This window comes from Lates calcarifer, linkage group LG3 (genome assembly GCF_001640805.2).
Source record: "Lates calcarifer isolate ASB-BC8 linkage group LG3, TLL_Latcal_v3, whole genome shotgun sequence".
Lineage (NCBI taxonomy): Eukaryota > Metazoa > Chordata > Actinopteri > Centropomidae > Lates > Lates calcarifer.
Genome location: NC_066835.1, coordinates 7,404,357 through 7,429,226, shown reverse-complemented (window position 1 = coordinate 7,429,226; position 24,870 = coordinate 7,404,357). Strand labels below are relative to the sequence as shown.

General features: G+C 40.3%; 1 protein-coding gene across 6 annotated transcripts in view; it reads left to right on the top strand.

Annotated features, from left to right (window-relative positions):
* The window catches only part of adgrb2 (adhesion G protein-coupled receptor B2), a 202,170-nt gene that overhangs the window by 108,189 nt on the left and 69,111 nt on the right, over positions 1-24,870 (top strand). For all 6 annotated transcript variants that reach the window (XM_051065750.1, XM_051065748.1, XM_051065749.1 and 3 more), the window contains 11 exons: positions 5,052-5,216; positions 5,626-5,790; positions 8,321-8,422; positions 10,585-10,691; positions 11,761-11,955; positions 12,352-12,420; positions 12,931-13,039; positions 13,433-13,579; positions 18,457-18,544; positions 19,480-19,582; positions 24,161-24,204. In XM_051065750.1, coding sequence (XP_050921707.1) covers positions 5,052-5,216; positions 5,626-5,790; positions 8,321-8,422; positions 10,585-10,691; positions 11,761-11,955; positions 12,352-12,420; positions 12,931-13,039; positions 13,433-13,579; positions 18,457-18,544; positions 19,480-19,582; positions 24,161-24,204 — 1,294 coding nt within the window. The remainder of the gene's footprint in view (positions 1-5,051; positions 5,217-5,625; positions 5,791-8,320; positions 8,423-10,584; positions 10,692-11,760; positions 11,956-12,351; positions 12,421-12,930; positions 13,040-13,432; positions 13,580-18,456; positions 18,545-19,479; positions 19,583-24,160; positions 24,205-24,870) is intronic.

Here is a 24,870-nt window from a genome sequence, read left to right as displayed (position 1 = left end):
TGGTTTCATTTGTTAATGAACTGCAACAAATGTAGCACATATAACAATGCAAATAACTAATTTAGGCCTAATTTCTGTTTATCCTGTTTGATGACAAAGGATAGTATTGGGAGTAACCCACTTAGGCTGATGCAGGAACACTTCTAATTTGGAATGTTGGCAGCTTTTGTACAGTTCTTCCCGTTCTGCTGTCATGGTGTGAATGCAGCAGAACTGCCATCTTTCCTGCCTGCTCTTGCTCATTGCTTTATCTTCTGTATCCTCACTTCTAGAGTTTTCAGTTCCATGTTCATCTGTGGTCAGCCATGTGATTCATGCCCACTTTTCAAACTCTCACTCAGCCATCCTGTAGGATCATTGCCTAGCAAAGCCTATAGGTTGGACTTCTATGCTTCTTCCATGGTTGGCTTGATTTAGATTGGTGAGCAATCCTGCAATGCAGCTCTTCAGTATTGTCTCTTAGATTACCTATTAGGTCCATACCTTGTCAAGAGCAGCAATAAGTCACTGGTGCAGCCCCATCTAATTCCTATGTCGAGGGTACCTCAGGACTTTATTCCAATCTAGCTCAGACTGTCCAGCTGAAACATCTTTATCAGGCTGCCATTGGAGTGGAATAGGAGTGACCAGTGATTGATATAAAGTCTCAGTGGAGCAGACTCAGAGGGGTAGGTTTGACCAACAATGACTGTAGCTTATCACAGAGCAGCTTACTAGACAGAGGCCTCATTGTCTACAGACATGTAAATACTAAGATGCACTAACTCTGACACTAAAGAAATGCATTTGGCATTTTAGGACGTATAAATATGAGTGTACTTTAGGCATATGCATCGACTCTGTGCAATTTGAATTTAGTATTTCAAGGGTCCCTTTAGAAAACCACTTACTTTGAAAGCATTGACATTAAAAAGGAATATTCATTTCAGTGATTTAATTGCTTTCTCTGTTGGCAGAATATAAATGGTTTCTGTACAACGTTGGAATAATGGCATTAATGGACACACAGACACTAAAACACAGGACAGTTTGTGACAACACTGTTGGCTGCTTTCTGAATAATAACCTTTTTTTTCCTGAATTGATTCCAGTCTGAGTGTGTGTGATTGTATAGTACGTAATCACTCACAGCCTGGGCAATTATCACAGGGTAAGTGCTTTTTATTTATTATTGCTAAGGCAAAGTATCATTTTCCTCTGGACTGTGGATGCGCATGGCCTTTACATCATGTGAATCCTGCAGGAGTCTGTCTGGGAGCCTTTTTGTGTCGTCACCCCCCCACTGACTTTTTTAAAGTAGGGTTTTATAAGGTTAATATTTAAATAAAACAAAACTGTCCCAATTGCCAGAAAAGGGGGCTGCAAAGTTATGTCTCAAGAAAGGAGGAATAGGGAGACGTCTTAATCTAAAGTATCGCCCCTGGGATGTTTTGCCATGCTGTTTTGGGAACAGTGATGGAAAGAGAGGGTTTTCTGAAAGAAAGGGTAGGCTCTTCCTTCAAGGGCCTTAAGGAAATCTGTGTTTGTGTGTTTTCATTCGGTTTATGTGTTTGTGTATGTGTGTGTGTGAATCTATCACAACAGACTGCGTGCTTTTGGGAGTTCAAAGGCAATGGTCCTTTGAAATAATGAATACCAGCACAGGCCTTTTGCCAGAAACGTCCATGCATAGAGAATAGAGCTTTGATGGATCTCGTCCATATGTGTGCGTCTGTGTATTTGTGTGTGCTGGTGCATGCTTGTGTATGTGCCTCAGAGATTTTATATCATTGCAAATACTCTGTAGACTATATACTCTGCCATACAACAAATTCTATGCAATCTATATTTCAGTATGCCACACCAGTGTAAATTTACATTTGATTAAGTTGGTCTCTTAAAATACAGTAATTTCTTACCTCTCTACACATTTCAACACTTCAACATACACGTATGTAGGCAGGCCTGAAAAGGTTAATATGACAGCTGTGGCATCACAGCAAGACAGTCAACAGGCTAAGAGTAAAAGCAGGAGAAATGTCATACATGAATAATTAATTTGATCATATCAGACTTTTTAGTGCTAATGTCAAGAACTAAAAAGGCCCTCAGTGTGTAGGCAGAGAGCTGGAAATTGCCTTTAAGTTCCCTGACACCTACATTTTTCCTCAAAATATAAATAGTCACTTCATAACTGAGCATATGGAGGGATTAATGGTGACATCTTAATTACAGTCAAATTGATACTTTGTGGCTTTGACAAGATAACAGCTCTACCAGAGAGCTGCCATGCTGTTCTCCTACTTTATTACAGTCAATGTAAATATGCTATTTATATGTTTGTTTGTTGACCCACTACTTTTTCTGGCCCTGCTGGGAACTGTTTTTCCATAAATGTAGTGTAGCTTGCCTCACATAGAAACAGTGTTGTTCCTGCTAGTGATTGAAACCAGTTTTTGTGCAGTTTTGGCCTTACAGATTTAGCTGGAAATGCATTCTCTTTTTTACACACGCACTGTTTATGTGTTACGCGTTTATGTGTTTCTACAATGACAGGAAGATAAGAGTCTAAAAATGATTTGTTTCTGGTTTGCTTGTCCTTTAAATGCATTTTTCAGATTTAGCTCTTTAATTACACAGGATTATGCCTGGGAAATGACATGTTCACATCTAAATTCTAGCCGTCATTTCCAACACAGTGTTAGCCCCAGATAGTTGAAACAGTGTATGCGTCACACACAGCGTGATTGACCACATTACCAAGGAGAGTTGGCAATGCCTTCCCACTTGGGAGAACTAGACAAATACATTTACAGCACTGTATTTCACTTTCTCTGCTGCTTAAAGCCCCTTTGTGTGTAGACTGTGGGCCTCAATGTATCATTCTGAGCCCGAAACAAGAACAGTTCTCACTTTGAATTGCTATTCTTGTTAATACAGAGACAAACGACAGGCTGCTGTCCAGTCCAACAGCACACACACAATAGCTAGGTTTGTGGCATCAAGTTCAACTGCAGTAGTTGAAGACAGCTTCTCTGTCAGGTAAATTTCATTATAGGCTGTTAGGATGTTTTGTTAGCATTGACCAAAGTTTAATTATTCCACATATATGTAAAACTAATATTGTGGTTATAACTATAAAGGCAATCAGATTTCTTTTCAGCCATATTCTATTAGTTCTAATTAAAATTTCAAGATTCAGTAGTCAGTATTTTTACATCAACATTGGATCAAATGTAATGTGAAAGCTGTCATTTATAGTGATGATCACACAGAGAATTGTTTTCGAGATTAGCTCCTCTTAGCATCATGCTGTGTTTTAGTGTCTTTTAATTCTTTCTTTGGGTTTTAGAGCCCCTAATTTTGCTGTTTTGGTTCAGTCTCCTTTTGGTTAATCAACCTTGTTACCTGTAGCGAGCAGCTGTTTTCAGCAAAACAAGGCTCTCATAAACCCACTGTATGCTACTTGCTCAGACCTTGCAGCTGTCAGCCTTCTCAACTTCTAAGGTGATAATATTGTATGTCAATGTTGTGTTTACAGCTTGTTTCACTGCCTACAAACTGAAGTACATTTCAGGGACAAATGTATTGTCATCAATCAAATTGAATTTGTGAGAGTTCACATATGACAAGCAAAAACAATTCAAAGCATAGCTGAAGTCCATATTAGTAATCCAATTGCATGCAACACAGGAGTTGGACTTTTTTCAGCATAAATTACCCTGCTGTAAGGGATGCTTTGGATTGTTGCTTTTTTTTTAAGGATTACCTCTATGAATATATGTTTTTGTGAGAGTAGTAGAGAAAACAGTTTATTTGAGAATACCAATCAGCTATTCAGTGCAGGTAATTATTAATGTGTAAACTAAACCAAACTAAACTACCTTCAACTGGAGAAATAAAACAGTTGGACACAAGTAATACAGATGCATTATCAAGCTTTTATTGACCATTAAGCACACAGGTGTGCTTTTGCTAGCATGTTGTCTAAGATGTCAAAGGGCAGATTCTGTATTCAAACCAGTTTTTAATCTACAAGGTTGTGAACATTATTTGGGCATAATTTGGCAAAAACTAACAATTTCATCAGTATGATGTTGAGAATACTGCTTTATTCAGCAGTATTCTGAAATATAAATGGATATGGCCACAGGTCAGTAATTGGTTCTTCTGTTAAGTTTTTGTTACATTTTTTTATCATCAGGAATGTTGAAGTTTTCGCTGACATTTTATTTGTCACAGATCTTCACTTGCAGTCAAGCATTTCCATTCTGGAACATTGTGTTCTTCTCTGTGGCGCACATTCTCAAAATTGTCTCACCTATCACAAACTTTGAAGTTAATAACACACCAGAAATATTTTACGGCACAAACTATAAATGATTAATCTGACTGTTTTTGATTATCATAATTTTTTGCATTTTGTGTATTTTGTGTGACAACTCAATTACTCTAGCAACGCTCCCTTATTAAAGGGGATAGTGGGGGTTTTGATTACACCGGTGCATGTCATCAGACTTTTGTTAAATTGTTTGGTATCAATGCATCATCTGACAACTGGTACTGCATTATACTGAAAATCTTTTCTCTCTTTTTTTTTTTTTAAATCTATTTCTGCACAAAGACCAGTCAAGAGTTGAAATATGGTTCCTGTCTAATAACAATGTGAATGAAAATCCAACTGACTGTACGTTGTATGAACTCTTTAAAACAAAGCATGAAAGGAATTGTAATCAGCCATTTTATAACAGATTGAAATATTTAAAATGTCTATAGAACCATGAAGTGTGTTATGTTTGTTTGTTGCTATTTATGGAAAACCAAATAGCCCCTGTAATTTGTTTGTTCGCCGTCTTAACTCATTCTCCAGTCTGTTTTCTTGAAGCCTACTCACTTTCTCTGCTCTGTCTCTCTTCTTCCTCTGCACCTCTCTTTTCTCTGACATCCTCTTTCCTTCTCCTCAAAAATCTGAATCGATTTCTCCCTATTTCCCCATGTCTCTTAAAATCTTTCCAACTTCATCCACTTCCCTGTCTCTCTTTATCTACTCCCCTCACTTTCCTTCTGTCCAGTGGAGGGCCAGTGGTTGGAGTGGGGTCCGTGGTCGAGGTGCAGTGTGACTTGTAACACAGGGACCCAGCAGAGGCAGAGACGCTGCAGTGCATCAGTGCATGGCTGGGCTGAATGTAAGGGCCCCCATCAGGAGAGCAGAGAATGCACCAACCCCTCATGCAGCGGTAAGGCGTACAAATGAATGCTTAGTATTCACACTCACATGCTCTCAAACGCCATTATGCAAACATGGAACATGCATTATCTAAAGGCATCTACATGGTCTTTTCTGATTTGCCTTTCGCGTGCTTGCAATTTGTGGGTTGGGACCCAATTTGGCTTGCGAGTCTGTTTCGTCCAGGGCCCCGCAGGACGAAAATACTACAGTTTGTTTTAATGAGCCTGGGTACTAGAATGGGATCATATTACCTTCATTTGCACACCACTCTAAAAAAGTTTAGAGGCAACTGACTTTGAGTTGTAAGTTAAATTTATTGTTCATCAACAACTCTCACATTTTTTCACCTTGTGTCCCATCTAACTGTTCCTTCCCTCTCCCTAATCATCACTGGTGGTGCTGTGTTGCTGTTCTAGGTGGAGGTAACTGGGGCAGCTGGAACCACTGGAGTCTCTGCAGCAAGACATGTGACTCTGGTTGGCAGCGTCGCTTCAGGATGTGTGAGGGCACTGGTGTACAGGGCTACCCCTGTGATGGCTCAGGAGAGGAGGTCCGCTCCTGTAATGAGAAGAAGTGCCCTGGTCAGTGACTCTAGTGTGTGTGAGTGTGTGAGCTGAGTAAATGAGGGAGAACTACAGTATATATGCTTATGTATATACTATTCATGCTTGAAAAGTCTGTACAAACAGTTTTTGCCTCAGACTTTTTTTTATGTGGCTGCATTTCTCTGCATACCTCCCCTAGTTGGTCCCTGACAGAGAGAAGGAATGTGTGTGTGTGTGTGTGTACGTGTGTGTGCCCAATCTGCACATGCACAGTAATTGTCAGGCAGAATGGAAGTGATTCCCAGTGGTTCGCACCACAGCCAAAGGCTTCCATCGCAATTTTAGAACTGCACTCTTCTCATTTTTATCTGCCTCCTGCCTGTCTCCCTGTCAATTCACATACCCATCCATCTTTATCTCTTCATTGATTTCACATGTCCTTGTCTTGTGGTGCTTTTTTTTTTTTATCCTCGCTGTTTACCTGTGAGTTACTCAAATTCTCTTTTATACAGTTCTATGCAAAAGTTTCGGCACCACAGGACAAAGTATATATTTTGTAGATTTTTGAAGTCAAAAGAAGTAAATACTATCCCTGCAAGTCATCAAAATGAGTCCTCCTTTAAATGTTAATGCTCTGTTAATTTTAATTTCATGAACAGACAAAAAAAAAAACAGTAGTGGCATGTGCAAAGGTTTTGTCATCCTACTACTTAAGACTACCACTAGAACACACAGAACTTCATTAACTCATTAGACCATAACTGACTCATTAGGACTTGTAAGGCAGGTCAAGAATTTTGATTAGGATTTGTCAGCTGATGAAATTTCCAGAGGTGATAACTTCTCTGACTCCTCAGACCTTGTGGTAAAACTCAACAACCAATGGCCCTTTAAAGTAACTGACTAAGGATCTAAAATAAATCTAATTGATGTCTACAAAGGGCTATAAAAGGTCAAGACAAGATCTGGGAGACCAAGAAAACTTTTAGATAAAACTGCTCATCTGCTGGGCAGGAAGACAACGCAGAGCTCCCATATAACTGCAAAGCAGCTGCAAGAAGGTTTATCTAACACAGGAGCATTGGTGAACCGTTCCACTGTGCAGTGTTGGTGCACAGGGTCTACATGGAAGAGCTACCAGAAAACAACAACCTTACCTACGACCTCCTCACTAAAAGCAATGAAATATTCAAAAGCAGCATCTGGATAAGCGAGAGTCATTTTGGAAACAAGTTAAAATTGAGATCATTGGCTGCAATTACCAAAGGTGTGTTTAGAGGAAAAAGGGAGCAGCATTTGATGAAAAGAACACCTTGCCAACTGTTAAACATAGGGATGGAAACATTCTGTTTTGAGGCTGTGTGGCAGCCAGTGGCACAGGAATCATTACACAGAGAGAGAAGAATGGATTCCACCAAATATCAGCAAATTCTGGTCTCAAATGTCCTGCTGTCAGACAAGAAAATGGTTTCCACAACAGGACAATGATTTAAAGTAGACTTCAGTATCCACCATGAACTACTTCGAGAAACACAGGCTGAAGCTTTTGGATGAGACCTCAAAGTCCACTGACATGAACATTGTTGAAAATCTGTAAAACAGCCTAAAATGTCCCAGAAATTGAAATGGTCTGTAAGATAAGGTCCTAAATCAAGAATAGAAAGACAACAAAAATCAAAGCATGGAATTTGCCCAGTGGTGCCCAAAGATTTATATATCACTCCATCTCTCATATCACACTAATCTCACTCCTTTTCTCTCACTTGCTTTATTTCTTTCTGTGTTTCTCTGCCTGGTTGAGGGCACATGTTCAATGGCCCACTTGGTACCATTTGTCAGAGTGTCAGCCACAGCAGGAAACAGTGTGGTTTAATAAGCATGTCTCTTGACTGAAGCCGTGTGTGCATGTGAATATGCAAGTGTATTTTCAGCTCAAGCCCAAATGCCACATGAGTATGTGCTTGCATTGAGCTTTGACGGGCTACAAGTGATAAACGTTTGAGTGCAGTCTCCACCATGACCCTGTTGTTTTGAGTGGCTCTCAAGTCTCTTTTCCACAAGACGAGGATCTTGTCTGTTGGCTTTGTAGGGGAACATCATATCATATTTTCTCTCTATCTGCTGTCTCTCTCTCTCTCTGTCTCTCTCTTTGCTCTCTGTCCCCCTTCATCTCTCTGCATCGCCTCTGCCAACACTCGTCTGCCCCCTCGGAATATCTTCAGAGCACTCTCCCCAGTTTTTTTTTTTTCATCAGGGTTATGAAAGAGAGGGAGGGGGAAAAACAGATGAATAAAGAGAGGGGGTAAGATGAAGAGGGAATGAGATACTGTACTGAGGCAGTGACACTGACAGAGCACACTGAGCAGTGTACAAGGGAATAAGATTGGGAGCTGCTGCAGGAGAACATTGATTTGAATCTTGTTTTTGTGCTTTTCTGTCTCCCTTTTTTATTTTCTCTGGCTATGTGTGTGTCTGTGGGAGTGTGTGCGTGGTGATTTTTGTTTTTCCTGCGAGCCTGCTGGTCCGTGCTTCACGTTTTCTCTGTGTTTCTCACCTACTTCTGCAGCTCCTCATGAGATATGTAAAGATGAGCACCTCCTCTCTATGTCGTGGAAGAGAGCCTCAGCTGGAGAAACTGTCTACAACAAATGTCCAACTAATGCCACTGGTCAGTCGCATTGTGTTCCATAGGCTTATTGCTTTCCTGTTAGGTGATAGCATGTTGTAATCACAGATTGTGTAAATTTGTGATTATAATTAGCCAGCAATTTTTTTGGATCAATGATAATGATGTTACACAACACAACAGTGATACCAACCAGTCATAAGCAGACAGCAGAAAATGTCCAGCAAGCCTAAAATACACAAGTTAGCTGAGCTAGCTGAGTTGGCTGAGTTGTTAGCTCCATGAATGTATGTTACCACTTGGTATGTAGCATAGCAGCTAGTTACAGTGGGACCATATCTAAGTTCCCAACATCCACTGTTCCCCAGTTAAGTGTTCTCTAACATTTAACATTTACCCTCCTATTGTCTTTGGGTAAAATTTTTTATAAAATATGTCATGAATATCATCCTTTTTTAAATTGGAACAAGGCTTCAAAACAAACTTTAGAATCTCCAAACCCTAACCCAAGCACTAACCCCTTTGATCAGTTCCCACAACAGCTCCTTAAGCAAATACAGAGCTATTATGTGCCTTATAGAGCTTGGGGAACATAAGAATGACTCAGTTACAGTAAGAAATAATAAAAATCCTAATGCACTGCATTAATGTTTATCTATCAAGTGACTTCTACAAAGTACAGTGCAATAAAGCACAGTAATCCTCTCCTTAGTACCACAGAAAACACCCCCACCCCCCCAACTGCTACTACACTTTACATTAATGTACATCTATGCGTTACATTAACGCACATCCGGACAGTCACTGCCACCTTCAAACATTTGCACTCTACACATTACACTGTACATTTTGATTATGTATATTTATGCGCTTTGTGTATATATTTATGTTCCTTGTAAATATAGTTCTTGCTTTTCACTTTTTTCTTTTACTATAACTGTCCTTTAGCACCGATATACCAAGACAAATTCCTTGTATGTGCAAACTTACTTGGCAATAAAGTCTGATTCTGATTCTGATTCTGAAACATTGTAGAACAGACTAAGTTATAATCAGGGTTACTAATTACTGCCTATGTTTCAAAATTCTAAGTGCTCCTATGCCTGGAGCAAATGGGTACTTGGATTGATTTAAGTGCTGAATTTTGTGTATTTGTATAAGGCTCATCAAAATGCCCGGGCCTAAGTATTATTTTGAGCTTTGATATACAGAGGCAGTCATTATAAAATGTTCAACTCGTGCATTATCCAGCATCTTTTCTTAATTAGCGCAGCTGACATGTCCTGTTTGTATGCAGTCAAACCTTATTTGTGTATTCATTATCACTGTAATGCTAATTTAAACTGTTTTTCAAACAGCAGGCTGTCAGATGTATTCTTTTTAATTTCCAAAAGCAGAAACAAGAACAAACCTTGATTTTTTTAGACACTTTCTTCTTTATAACTTAAGCCAAGAACAAGTGGTTCAGAATGTCTCTAATATAAATGCGTGTTTCTACAGCTTCCAATCTATGGCATTGGCTCAGACATCAAAACATGCCTGTCTGAATCAGGTGGCCTGCCAGTGAAACATTATATCTTAAAGAACATTATATTCTAGATAAGTCAATGCATCAAATTTAATTAACAGATAAACTTTACAGTTTGTGTATGTCAGTCTATTACTAATTAAAAGGCAGAGCCAGATTTTAGTAAGTGATTATTTATTTGGCCATGTAAAATGTTTTGTCCTAGTACAGTACATTGGCAGTAGTTTATCTCCTATCTGTCAGGTCAAAACAGCCAGCAGGTGTTTGCTGCTAAAGACTGCTATAAATGAAATACTTGGCTGTAACAATCCTACATATATTTAAATATTTTACTCCAAAAATGAACAGACTTGACCTTTGTTTAAATTTTTTCATAAGTGGGACGGCAATACATTTGTAATGTAATGTATCTATTAAAATTCATTGAGCAGACACCCTGTGTTTTACCCTGACTTTATGGTAAATGGATACACCTCTTGGTTTCAGAATTCAAACAAGACATTTTTGTGTTTTGTGGCAGTAGTATTTTTATTGTAGGTTATACTGTTGCACAGCACAACAGCCTGCAGTGCAGACACCAATAGCGCTGTAGATAATGATAGGTCCTTGGGCAGTTTTCACTTCTAAATTTGCTGAATTCCATATTATGTGTTTGTGTCTCTCTCATCTCCTTTAGGATCTGCTAGTCGTCGTTGCATGCTGGACAATAATGGAGTTGCTTTCTGGGGTCCTCCGAGCTTCGCCAGATGCGTCTCACTTGAATATAGATATTTACATTTATCTGTAAGTTCCCTTTTGACAAATCAGTTCTCACAAACTCAGAAACTCTTTCCACAAATTATACTTTCCATTACCTTCAGCAAACATAAACAAAGCATTTATTCTTCTAGATTACATTATTTGAGCCAGGTAGTTGCAGCATCACCCTCTAACTCACCTTCATTTAACTTGTCTATCTCATTAGTGTGTTTATGAGTGAAGGCTCTGCTTGTTTTCAAAAGCTATTCTCTGCCTCAATCCCCCCCCGCCCCCCAATGCGTACCTCTGCTCAACTTTCTTTTTTAAAAAGTTTACTCAAAATAGAGGAGTTTCTTTACTCAAGGCTTGCCGGTATCTCTAATTAGCTTTTCCAGAGCTTTGTGCTCATACTTATCAATTAATGAACATAGCTAATGAATGTGTTCATCAGCCAGACTGTTTTCCTGCTCTGTGAACTTCAACCTTTTCCATCTCTCGATGATGGTGGATGGAGATGGGGGTCAGGGATTGTGCATGACGGAGCTGATTGCACTGTTAGCTTCTGTTCCAACCTTTCATTAACACCAGGAGTCAATAATTAATTTTCTGTGATTGCTGTTATCTTCTGCTCTTCCAGGCTCTCTCTCTCTCTCTCTCTCTCTCTCTCTCTCTCTCTCTCCTTTCTTTACCCCCCTCTCTGCATTTCACATACACAGTGTTGCTTTCTGTATCTTTTTCTCTGAAGTGATGAGAAACCAATTTCTGCCTGAGAGTGCTGCTAGGCCTCCTTTTGCTTGCCTATTTTAAGCACAAGCACAAAAAGAAAAAAAAAAATCCAACCATATACATATATACTCCTGTCTTGAAACATCCCCCTCAGCTCCCATCCAAAACATTCCTGTGATTGCTTTGGAAAAAAACATGATCTTTGGTTTGTTTGGTCTTGCTGTTTCTGACATTTTTGCCAGCTACATATTTAGAATAAGAAGTTATCTACAATAAGTGCCAGTGGGTACGCATTTAATCACTTTGACTGTACCCAGTGGTGGTGAAACCCTCAGCTTTTCTCAGTGTCATGTGGCAATCTCTCTCTCTCCCTCTGTACACATTGCAGTTACGAGAGCATCTCGCGAAGGGTCAGAGGACCCTGGCTGGGGAGGGCATGTCTCAGATCGTAAGGAGTCTCCTGGAGCTCTTGCAGAGGAGGAGCTACTACAGTGGCGACCTTCTCTTTTCCACGGAGATCCTGCGAAATGTGACGGACACCTTCAAAAGAGCAACCTACATCCCAGCTCCCGACGACGTGCAGGTAGGCAGAGCCACTGAGACCCTCTCAAATCCCAAAAAATGATGCAGTGATAAAATACAGTCTCACACACAGATACACCTGCAAATCTATTCAATGTAGAAGCCCTGCTTTTTACTGTAGAGGATGTGCATAACAATGAACTACAGCTGCCTCAAAGGGGATTTTTAGCAATGTTTTTCTCTGCAAACTGCTCCTGTCTCAGTCAATTGACAGACCTTTTTTTCAATATGCCTATGTACAGAAGACTACTGTACTAAACTTGACAGAGAATAAATTGCAGAATTGTCGCAGCAGTAGTGGTTGGTGGGTTCAGTGTAGATACATAATAGGGGACAATGCCTAACACTTTTGTGTGATGGATCTGCTGCATTAACAACTGCATCATCTTGTGTCTAGAAATTCTTCCAGATAGTCAGTCACATGTTGGACATGGAAAATCTAGAGAAATGGGAGGACGCTCACCAGGTAAAGTCTTCTGTGTGTGTTTGTGTGTTGCTGTATGTGTGCCTCTATACACCTCTATGCCATAACAGTGGCTACCTACTACTCTACCAAGTGTCCTAAGTGTGTGTGTGTGTGTGTGCGTTAAATACTGTGTGTGCATACAACTTTTCATTATTACAATCATAAAAACACACCTGTTTACCAAATATAGTGGCTACCTATTAATTATACTAGGTGCGTGTACGTGTCTTTCCACATTTGTGTGTTTTTGTTTGTGACCCAGCTTGATGCCCTTGAGTTGAGGTGTGTTTACTTGCCATCTGGACACAATAAATAAGCATCCAAATATGATATTATATCCCACGTGGGTTACAATTTACCACCCTGGAACACAATCAGTGGGCTAGATAATGAAACGAATAAAAATGTTGCAATGGGTGAGACATGCCTCATAGAAAGTTTGCCATGGATTATGATTCTGATGACATCATGATCAATGCTCATCTTTGTTATTCATCCCTCCATCCACAGGTCGCTCCCGGTGCCGCTTTGCTGATGAGGATATTAGAGGATTTCATTCACCTCATCGGTGAAGCCCAGAAGCCTTTTCAGAGTTTTCTGGTGGTTACAAACAACCTCAGTAAGTGTCAGGTGACATGGTGCGATGGATACGGATTATTTAACACCAACATCAACCATTAAAGACATTCACTTACTTAGATATTTTATAGAAATAAGGTCAGAATTTGGGCATGAATTCTTATCCCCAACCCTTGTCATATCATAAACAAAGCAATTTATCCAGTGTGACTTCTTAGGCCAAAAGACATCCTTGTTTGTGTCCTACCTCATTTATGAACTTTAAAACGAAACATGACTCAGTGACTTTTTAAAATGGGCATTTTTATGCACTGTTGCTTTCATTGTTTTGGCTCACCTCATCTATTCTATCCTTAACCAGTGTTATTTGTTTCTTTGCCAATTTTGTAGTGCAGTGAGTTTCAAGTCATTTGGGTATCTCTTGTTTATCCAGTGATAACAATCCAGCGAGAGCCCGTGTCAGCAGTTTCCAGTGATATCAACTTCCCCATGAAGGGCCGGAGAGGGATGAAGGACTGGGCCAGAACAGCAGAGGACAAGCTCTACATCCCTAAAGAGGTCTTCACCGTCCCTACAGAAGGTAGTAGAACTAAGACAGATATCCATGCACAGGGTTTGTTTAAAGTCTGGGCTTTTTGGTACTACTCCCAGTGTTGGAAGTTAAGGTCCAGTCCATGTACATACAGTAAACACAAGATGAGTTGTAATTGTTCTCTAGGGTTTTTCTAGAAACAATTATCAACTAGACCTGCAAGCAGGTATACCAGGGTCCAAGAACTGAGGTCATCACTGAAAAGGGTTGAAACAGGTGGCAAACAGCAATACTAAAGGTCAGTCAGGTTTGTGCACTGCGCTTACAACCATGATTTGGACCTGTTTTATTTGTCATACTCAGTGGCAGTCTTCAACCTTAGATGAAGGAGGACCTGTTATCACCCCACTCAGCACTCTTTAGCCAAGGTCAGGCAGCTCACCAAGAAGAGTTATCCCAGTGTGAATTCTCACACTTAGACGTGTGTCTCATGGAAGGCTTTTCAAGGACATTGACGGGTAATGCTGAGAAGGATTCCAACTTTAAAGAGGCCCTGGAGGGCTTCTCAAGAAGATGCAGGTCTTTCATCTGTGAAGAAGTCTGTTGCATTCCCTTGAGAGCATCGAGTCCTCATACAATTCTGAAAGATGTCTCTTCGCTTTTAGCAACACAAGAAAGTTAACTGCTTTTAGTCTTAACTGCTGTGAATTCTTTACTTGTGGTCTCAAGTAAAGCCAAGAAACAAGAAAAGTGATCATCCAAACACAACACAAAGAAATAAGAGAGGCGAATATAAAGAGAAAGAAGGTATCAGAAAGCACAGGAGCTAAAGTAGTGGATGGAAAACAAAGGGAATGAAAAGAGTGGGGAAAAAGTGGTATATATTAGATAAGGGAATTACTGTGGCAGATGCGATCCACTACCAACCAAGGCAAAGGTCACATCTCACAGGAAATTATACTGGCAGACTTCCTGTCTGGCACCCCGTCCCCTCCCCAAATTAAAGTTCAGAGAGGCTGCAGGCTGAGAGAGCAGAGCTGTCTCTGACCTCTAACTCGCACTGATGACACTGAACCTCTTTGATTGGCGTTCAAGACATCCTGTATGCTAACCTCAGGGCGCCTCACCTCAACTCACCTACTCTCTCTGTCTCTTTATTATGCATGCTCTAATATCCTTATTCTACCATCTAACCATACACCTTGCTTTTATGTAACAGAACCTGTTTATGAGTTGTCTGTGAGTTGTTTTGTTCAAGCCGTTTTTTCCCACATTTAATGGAACAGCAAATTCTGATATCTCAAAGGATGAATTTCAGGCTGCAACTGGAGACAAAGGGGTGTTAACCAGAGCTTGTTTAATGCTACTGCAATGCGATATTTTCTTCTGTCTTATTATCCATTCAAGATGTCGCTCTGTTTTATGTTACTGCTTTTCATTCCTCCGTTTTTTTCGTCCATTATTCTCATAGTCTGTGGTGGTGAATGTTTTGTCTCTCGCAGTGCTTGTTGTGCAATAAAAGTGACCGCCTGCATCACATTTACACTGCCATTCTCTCATATGATATTCAGGACATGCCATTGCCATTTTAGCATATGCTATTTGGTAAATTGTTTCATCCAAAACTGCATATAGCCTTATGAGTTAGGAAATTATTAGTACTCCTTGCCCCCTGTGGGAACTCTGCCTTTTCCCATTGGCAGTCCATGAGTTGAGGTCTTCAGTTGATTGCTATCAGTTTGTTTGGTTCATTTACCCCATAATGAAAGTCTATCTCAGATGGACAGCTTAAACATGCTCATAAAGGCCCATTGGCACCTTTGTGTGTGCATGTGTGCACAAAGGCGCACATACGCACAGTCAATTGATAGGTTCATGAATCGCTTCACTGGGCAGACGCTAGGACTATTCTTCACCGATTTTCGAGGTGACAAACTCCCTCCCTCCCTCCACTGTCTCTCTCTTTCTCTCACAAACACACATACGGACAGCCACACTCTGTCTTGCAGCTTTGCGCACACATATATCCAAACATACAAGCCAGCAATGACTTCATATTTCAAATACACCATTGTTTGTACATGCACATGGCTATGCACCATTAACCTTGGAATATTAAGAGTAAGAACCCAATACACAAGAGCTCTTCTCTCTAATAATATGTTTAAGACTGACTTCCTTATTTTCAGTTTTTAACTGGTACTGTATTGAGGTTCGAATTATCACCAATGAGCTGGAAATTAAACTTTGTGGGTTGAGAACTGGTGCCAAAACAAAAGTTATATGTCCTCAGTAGGAATAGTTTGACATTTTTGGAAATAGTACACATATTGGCTCTGCTGATGAGAGTGAAATAAGAAGATTGATACTTCTCTTGTCTGTGCGTTAAGTACAGAGCTGTGACCAGGAAAGGGATAGTATAGCCTAGCCTAGCCTATAAAACTGCAGTTTGTCATTTTTACATTTCTTTTTCTATAATAGATGTGTGTGTTAATCAGGGAGATTTAGGGTGTTGGGACGTGTATTTCTGAACTTTTGACAAAGACAGGCTAACCATTTACCCCTGCTTCCTGTTTAGCCAAGCAAATCACCTCTTGGCTCCAGGTTCACATTTAGTGCTATCAATCTTGTAGTCTGCCTCTTTGCAAGAAGAGGCAAATAGGCTTATTTCCCAAAACTGTCAAACTCTTCAACACCTTGATTGGTTTAGAATTAGCTGAAAACAGAATTGAAAGAAATTTTGCTGACCCTAAGGTAGCAGTTCAATTCACATTTAAGAACTTGAGTATATTATCCTGTCAGCCTGTTCAACTGGCCAAAAAAGAAATGCTATTCTACAGCGGTTTTATTTCCTCAGTCATCTGTGGTGTGTACAAAAGATGTGAAAAACAAGCAAAAGTGTGAAAGAAAGAAGCATGGAGGGAAGGAATAGAGTAATTCACATAGAACTGTTTAGACCGCGCTTTCGATCTTTGATTAAAACCCTAAATTATGGCTTAGCATCAACTCCAAGCATATCTTTTCCTGACAAATGACATATTAAAGTTCACAGATGGTGACTGGTGGGTTGCCATTTTGCTGGATTACATCTGACCACCAATCACTTAGATGTTCAGCAAGGAGAGAGTGACGAGAAGTCTGTTCATGGGAAATTAAGAGTTTTGTGACCAAGTATTTTTGTGGTATTAATCATTTTCAAGAGTGGGTGTGCCGCCCCCTCACACACTGATTTACCATTTACCCACAATACACTGACTTTCTCATTTGCATGCCTTTGCAGACACTGTCCAATTAGGATCCATCACACTCACAGGCTTTCTCATGCTGACTTTGATCTGGTTTTTTTTTTTGGATCCTCACAGTCTCACAATTGCTTTTTTTTCCCACTGTCGAGATCTTTTTGTCTCTTCCTCTTTCTCTCCCCATCTGTCTTGCATAGCTATCTCTCTTCCTGAGTATTACCTCTTAGGCAGCAGTGCAGACAGATTTTGGATGAGTCACCCAGTACGTCTGATACCATCAGCCCCCTCTGTCTCTTCCTCCCCCACTCTTTCTGCCGATGCTCCTCCACTTGCTTCTCTCAGCCTAAAAGGGCAAAGGAGGGAGTGGCATCTCTCAACATGAACTCTTTCCCTCTTACTTTTCCTTTCCGCTTCCTTCTGCTTCCCTCACTTGAGACAAAGTGACATTTACAGAGGGACAATACGTCTCCTTGGGAGCCCCTGCTCTTTTTGTCAAAAGAACATGGAGGGGAGTGATGGAAGGCGTGGGGTTGTAAAGAAGGAGTGTTTGAAAAGGGTGGAAAAGTTGAGAAGTGGGTTGGATAATGGCAACAACACCAGAGGGTGAGGAGAGGGGCACTGAGGAAGAGGAAAGAAAGAAAAGGGATTTGAAACAAGGGGAAAGAGTGAGAGAGTGAAGGACATTGTCCAGAGAGGAATACTGGAACATTTTACTTGACTTTACTTGACTTGCTTGACTTTATTTTCCTGAAGTTAATTGCCCTTTTGAGTGATAGAAGCAGAAATGAAACTCCTGTCTTAGGTCTAGCTGAGCAATAGGTGAGCTACTAGCTGTTATAAGGTGTACAAATTGGCACAAATAGCATCTCCACCCACACAAAGCATGACACCAAGATCTTTCACCTGCATTAGTGGTATGTTTTCAACTCAGATGCATAATTAGTCTGAATATGGAATATGTAGCTGTCATACATTTCAGGAGTGCACTGCAATTTACTAGCTTTTGATGCAGTCAACGGAGCATTTGTCAGCGACAGCTTAACAGTGAATAGAACTTGAGCTGGAATTGCAGGTTGATGATACAGGTGAAATCTGTGCTTGTTTGCTTTAGCAGCTAATAGATGTTTTATATTTACTGAATTTATATCAAATTTAGTTGTCAGTGCAGGTTAGCTCAAATTTGATCACAAATATCATCACTCCAGCCTACAGTTTAAATAGCAGATTAGCAGGCTAATAGTGTCTGGAGAAGTTTTTTGTTGTTGTTGTTGTTGTTGTTAATTTATGCCAGACTGTCCACTTCCTAGATTTCTCCATCTTTCTCAGTTTCCCAGCAGATAATTTTAATGTGCCATGTTAAATATTAATTTCTTTTGTACAGTCTTTACTAATTACTGTACAGTGTCTAATTCTGCAATGACCTGTCTGTGCTTCACAGGAATTAAATGAACAAAACCTTTTCTTTGTCTTTTAGCTAAAAATTAGAAATGGGACTTGGTGAATCATATGTAAAGCTGTCCTTTTTGTTCAAAGAAACTTGTGCCTGTGCACAGGATCAAACAGATACAGGCAGAAAATATGAATGGATGGGTGACAGATAGATATTTGATTTGGAAAATGTCTGAGGCAAACTTTTTTTTAATCTGTTTGGGCTGATCACTTGCAACATTGTCTGTGTTTCAGAAACAGAGGCGGATTCAGAGTCTACAATGTACTATGTCATTGGAGCCATCTTGTACCGGACATTGGGCGTCATCTTACCTGAGCCAAAGTGAGTACTTCTAATGCCATCCCATGTCTAATTATTCCTCATTTGTAAAGCATCTATAGCTATAACTACAACCAAACAATAGCTCTCCTTCTCCTTTTCCTGTCCTTTCTTTTACCTTTCCGCATCTCTTTTTTAATACTTTCTGGGACAACTTTTCATCTCCTGTGTAGTCCCTTTTATTTAGTTTTTTTAGTTTCCATTCTCACTACCTTTCTATTTCTGTGCCCTTTCTTCTGTCGCTTCATTCCTCCCTATCTAATTCCAACCTCCAATTCTCCATCTGTCTTCTCTCTTATAATGTCTCTGTTGCTTCCCTCCTCTCCTTGTGTCTGCTTAGTTATCAGACAAATGTCTTGCATCTCCAAAAAAGTACATTTCCCTAGATGTCCCTGCCTTTCTTTTGCATTGTCAGTGTATTTTTGGAAGTGTACAGTGGGCCTCGAATGGGTGCAGGCTTAATGGGTCCTGAAACTTGCATAAAACTCACAAAAATAGAAGTTGGGAGAAATCAGGAGGTTGTCAAAAGGCCACTGTGATATGGTGTTTGTGCTTGCCCTGGGCCCTTTTATTCAGGTCAGTGCTCTTGGTTGTGGATGAGCTGGATCTGTTAAAACCCCTTTCTCCCTGTAGCTCTGTTGAATGCTAATAGGTCCAGTGCTCTGTTTTTACTTAGACACTCTCTTTAGCTTTCTCCCTTCCTCATCAGCTTTTTATTTATATGTTTATTTATTTATGTAGTTATTTATTTCTGCAGACACACTTCAAAAACCTGGTGTGTCTGTTTCTGTGAGTGTGGGTATATTTTTAGGATAGTTTGTTAGGGTTTTTTTAAAATATAATTATTAAAAATCAGGCAAATAATTTAAATCAAAGTTGAAAGTGCAGTACGATTCTCTAAAAATACCACTCTTTTGTGTGCGTTTGAATCTCTATAGTCCCCCTGTGGTGATCAACTCCAAGATCCTGACAGTGACAGTACGACCGGAACCGCAACCCAGCGAGCCCATGGTGGTGGTGGAGCTGTCACCGCTTTTGAATGTAAGTGAAAGAATCTCTTTTTTGCCCCCTGCTTTGAGTGTTTTCAAGACTTCAAGTTCTAGATCATTTCCAGAGTAGCATATTAGGGAATGGGAAATACATTTTCTCATTTCCAGTCATCCGAACTTTTCTAACCGGTGTATATATTGATTCACAGTAACTTCTAACCACTGGAAAAAAATCACTTTATTTTTCTATTAATATTAACGTGTTACATGCAACAAAAATATAAATTATTCCATATGATGCACTTTCCAATGCAAGGCTTTGCATTTTTTATTATACACTTGTATACTGAGCAAGTTTTGGCCATGAAAATAAATTTGTTTTAGGCTTTAAAGGATTCCTCTTCTCCCAGCTGACCCATGTTTCCTGAGTTCAGATGAAAGAGAAAGTGCTGCATGCTATAAAGCACCATAGTGCTGGTTGAATTGCCTGAATAAATGCAGACCTTTTTGACTCCCTTATATCGCAGTGTCTCTTGGTGCCTATTCCGTTTATATTACAGCGGAGTGTGTTATTATAAACGACTCGTGGGGTGTCTTCAGTGGAAAGGACTAAGTGCAAGTTTAATGAGAGGCACTCTTCACGACCTCAATAAGATGTGGGTTTCATTAGGCATTCTTCTGTGTAAAGGTGGGCACAGTTTTGAAAATAATGTTTAATATTTAATGGTTCTCTCTAGACAACACAAACACACACACAAAAATTTTCTGATGAAATCAGTCTCTTGCTGTGTCAACCAGGACCTGAGGGTCAACATTATTGCACAGTGTTTCATTAAAAAGACTTTGTATTCATCCTTCATTCCCCCACCATTCCACATCCCTGCCTTAAACCGTTGATTCATTACATAATTATGGCAGTTCTTTTACATGCCTCTTTTATTTTCCACTTTTGGCAAAGCAGAGGTACTGCAGGTTGCACACCCTCTGTCTAGAGGATGATGTCTTAATGCTGATCCTAGCATGCTGCTCTGTACTACTAACCGGAGGCTCGTGCTGAGGACAGACAGTGCTCTGGCACACAGTGCAGCACAGGGCTAGGACAATGTTTGGAGGGCAGATGCACATACTGCGTACATACCCTTGACCAGTGTTGGTGAGTCCATTCTTATCCTGCTTAAAGGGGTACTCTCCCATGAGTTTTGAGGATTCAGAAGAAATAGATTTAAAAATAATAGTTAAAATCAATGCAGAATTTCCCATAAAGCACCTGAATAGTGTCTTTCATTAGATCCTTTTTGCCCGATAAATGCTCAAATCTTTTAAATGCCTTATCCCCACTTTATAATGCCAAAAAACAATAACAAAAATTACATGCCTGTAGAGGACACATGGGCATGTGATTAGTTAATGAGTATTAATTCAGTTTCATTTGAAATGCAACTGATACACATGGTCTGAGACACACATATCCATAATTCCCAAGTGAAATGAATATGTGTTGAAGCAACTCCTGAAAGCAAAATAAACAAAAACAAAACATTTGTAATCGTAATATTGCATTGAAAGGCTAGTATTAGTTTTCTTGCTGAGAATTAAACCAGAAGACACTCTCACATCCAGCGCCAGCTAGCCAGCAGCTAGCTAGCTACTGTAACTGTTTCCCCCTGCTTTCAGTCTTTATGCTAAGCTAAACTGACCAACTGGTGGCTGTAGTTTCATGCTTAATGGACACCTAGGGGAGAGGTATTGATCTTTTCTTCCAAGTAATGAGCAGATAAGTGTATTTCCAAAAAGGTATTTCCCATTCCTTCAAAACACAGTTGAACTTTTCATTTTGTTCTGCAGAAACAGATTTAAACTAGTTTTAATTACATTTAGTGAAACTACCTTTATTGCCCAACGATGGTTTACAGGCATGAATGATTATTTTACTTAAAATTCACTGTATGTTCGTCATTGCTCACCTTGGCCCTAAACTTCATTAGAAAATGCTGAGCTACTAAAGTATATGAGTATGAGAAAAGTCTCTTGTCCTCAGCTGCAATAGGTGTTGACCTTGGTCGGTGTAGAAACGCCCGGAACGCTGAAGCAGTGCCGTGGCAACAGCTGCCTTAGGCTTCACTCTCAAAGGGGGGTACTGGGGTCTCTGTGCATGATCATGTCTTCACTGAGAGGACATCTGCTCTGGTCAGACCCCCTATGTATTTTTGTAGTGTAAAAGTGTATGTGTGTGTGTGTGTGTGTGTGTGTGTGTGTCTGTGTGTGTGTGTGTGTCTGTCTTTAATGTTGAGTATGCAGCAGGAGGCCAGAAAGCCCTGTGTCCCTACAGTAGACCAGTACACCACTTGCCAAATATCCCCCCCCAGCCATCCTTCACCTAGCCTTTTTGATTATAAAAGGCAGCTCTGGTTAGCTTTACAAACATCAGCCATAAGCCTTTCTGGTAATTTTGCTGTAATCCAGTTCACTTTCATCCAACAAAAAGCAACATCCAGGTCACTCCATTTCATTTTCTAAACCTATAATCTTTGATATGAAGTGGAAGGCTTGTAAGACTCCCTGAACCAGCGCGGTCTTGTTCTGTTAGAGTAGCTCATTTCATCTGATTAGCTCACCATATTCACAACCAATATGCTCGATGCATTTACCACCAAATGACTACCACGTATGTTAATGAATACCTTGAAGAAAATGGTTGTTCCCTTTTAAGAGAAAAAGAAGACAGAGCTGTTAAGGTAGACACCATTATTGCTGTCCATAAATGCAGCTGTTAGAATCAGACACACGTTGCTCCCTTTTGAGAGGCATCAGTCGAGCAGACGCTGTCATTATGCAACGTATCAGCGCTAAAGAGGAGGCAGACATTGGGGGAGTATAGAGATGTCACTCCCGCTGTAGTGTACAGTCGGGCACGATGCCTGCTGATTGATAGCTGAATGCTAACAGAACCCGCCACACTAATGCACGCCCGGGGACATCTAATGTCAGTGACAGTGGTCTGCGTGTGAGGCAGAACAAAGCACTGTCATCCATCAATCTGTGTAGCCTAGCCTCTGATCCTGTGTATATAAACATTGCATCATCCCATCCTCTGAATTCCAGCCGTGCAGAGACTCATGGATTCACTGATTCATGGGAGATCGGGTATGAACTGTTCAGAGACAGAGGGGTGACCTTGCCTGTAGAGAAATAAATCCTCATAGTGCAGACTTGAATATGCATCATCACCTCTGTCTGTCCCTTTTTGCTCAGTTAAAACACTGTTGATATTCAGAAAACATTCAGTTTGCTCTTCAGTCAAGAAGAGGTAATTTCTTCAAATTTTCCTGAGGCTGCAGTGAATCTTCCTACAGTGGACATCATCCTTTTTATATTGGACACAGCAGTCTGTAGAATTAGTCAGTCAGTAGAATTACTGCTATAATCCTCTTTGCCATTAGGGGGAGCTCAAAGGCAAAGTGCTTTATGCAGGACTGAGGAAGGACCAACAGACTCCTCTGCATCAGTCCAGTAGAAGAATAGCATTTAACTTGTGGGTAGTTAACAAGAAACCTGATTGCTTTTACTGTAAAGGGCCCAGAAAATGAAATGGTAGTTTGGTTATCGTACTTATTCTGAGCTCAATGACACCAGTTTGAGCCCTGGATTGATTTTTAAGAATGAATGTAAGGACAGAATCTTCAATCCAGATCGGTAACCCGCAAAGTTCACCTTAAAACCAATCCCAAGCTAATCCTGGCCAAATGAGGCATACAGGTTGAAAGGGTACAGGCAACATCACCGAAGATCACCAGTGGAACAAGCTGTGATGAGTCAGTTAAACATATCGATCCTGTGATTGATTTACCGATTGAGCCGTGGCGAGTCTTCCTTCGCCACCACGCATCACTGAGCCTTGATTACCAGATGATTCATCTGCCATTTGACCCCCAGCGATTGGCTTTTAGTTTCAGTGAGTCAATGAATTAAGACTGAGGTGATAGCAAATCACCAGCATTTAGCCCCTTGTGAGAAATAACTTTTTGCAGTTTTTAACATGTTTTTAATCAGTTCCTGGACAACACATGAGGATGTTTAAAGAAAATGGAAGTAAACGAATTGATTATGTTCTTTACTTGATTTTGCTGAACGTTTACACACTCTGAGAGGGCTTCCCAATAATTACTTCCTATGCATTTTACTGCTTAGTAGTTGTTTAGTTTTACTTTACAACTTTCCTCTATGGTTACACTTAAGTAAAGAATTCAAATGCTTTTCCACTATAGGATGTTTATGACCTCAACTTGCTGTGTATTATTGTCCATGAAATGGCCTTTCTTTTTTGTCTCTAGCTCTCTCAATTCATTGCTCGCACACCTTCCCTCTTTCTGCAGCAGCAGCAGCTATTTGCCACTGCTCTGTCCTCTGACAATGACTCTTTCTCCATCTCTCCCTCTCACTGTCTGTCTCAATCCTTCTCTTTCATTGTCTGTTTACCTCTCTCCATCGCCCGTGCAGCATCACTCTTTCTCCACTGGCAATGAGCTTTTCTGTCTCCTCTCTGCCTCCCCCTCTCACTCATCCACTCGACTGGCAATAACAGCTTATTTTCTCTTTCCACCTTCCCCCTTTTCCCCCCTGTATCTTGCAGGGTACATCAGATCCTCAGTGCGTTGTCTGGGACTACGGCAACCCGTAAGTTTCTCTGAATGATTCTGATACTTGTGTTCATGTGAGTGTGTATAGTGCAGTAATGTGTAGTAATGTATAGTAATGTGTGTGTGTGTGTGTGTGTATGGCTGTGGATCTTGTCTGTGCTCGTGCCCAGTCAGATTCATTTTATTAATGAACTGAAAACAGTGTAATGAAGTTCCCTGTGTTAGTGTTAATTAAATTAGTCTAGGAGAACAAACACTATTCTCGCTGCGTTGCAAAGGGTTCAAAAGTAACACCACTCACAATGCCTCAGTGGTGCAGGTTTTCTGCGGTTCTTTGTTTCAATTCTCTGTTTACTCACACCAGGTCACAGGTTTTTTACAATTCTGTATTCCACTGTAGACATTTGAATGGTCCTATTTTATGTCATCAGTGACCTGAAGCCTTCATTTCTACGTAATGGGTTTTCTCTTGTTTGTCTATGTAGGGCACTGATTCTTTGACATTGTTTGCTCTGTATAGTGGATCAGCCATTGAACTAGATAATGTAAACCAGCACAATTGATCATGCAGTTTTAACCATTAACCCACATAATGATGTCAATACAGATTCAAACTTATTCAGAATCATTAAATCAGTGACTGGTTCTAGGTCATGGTCTCATTGCGCTTTTGCCATCATGAACGACTTCTAATGGCCCATAT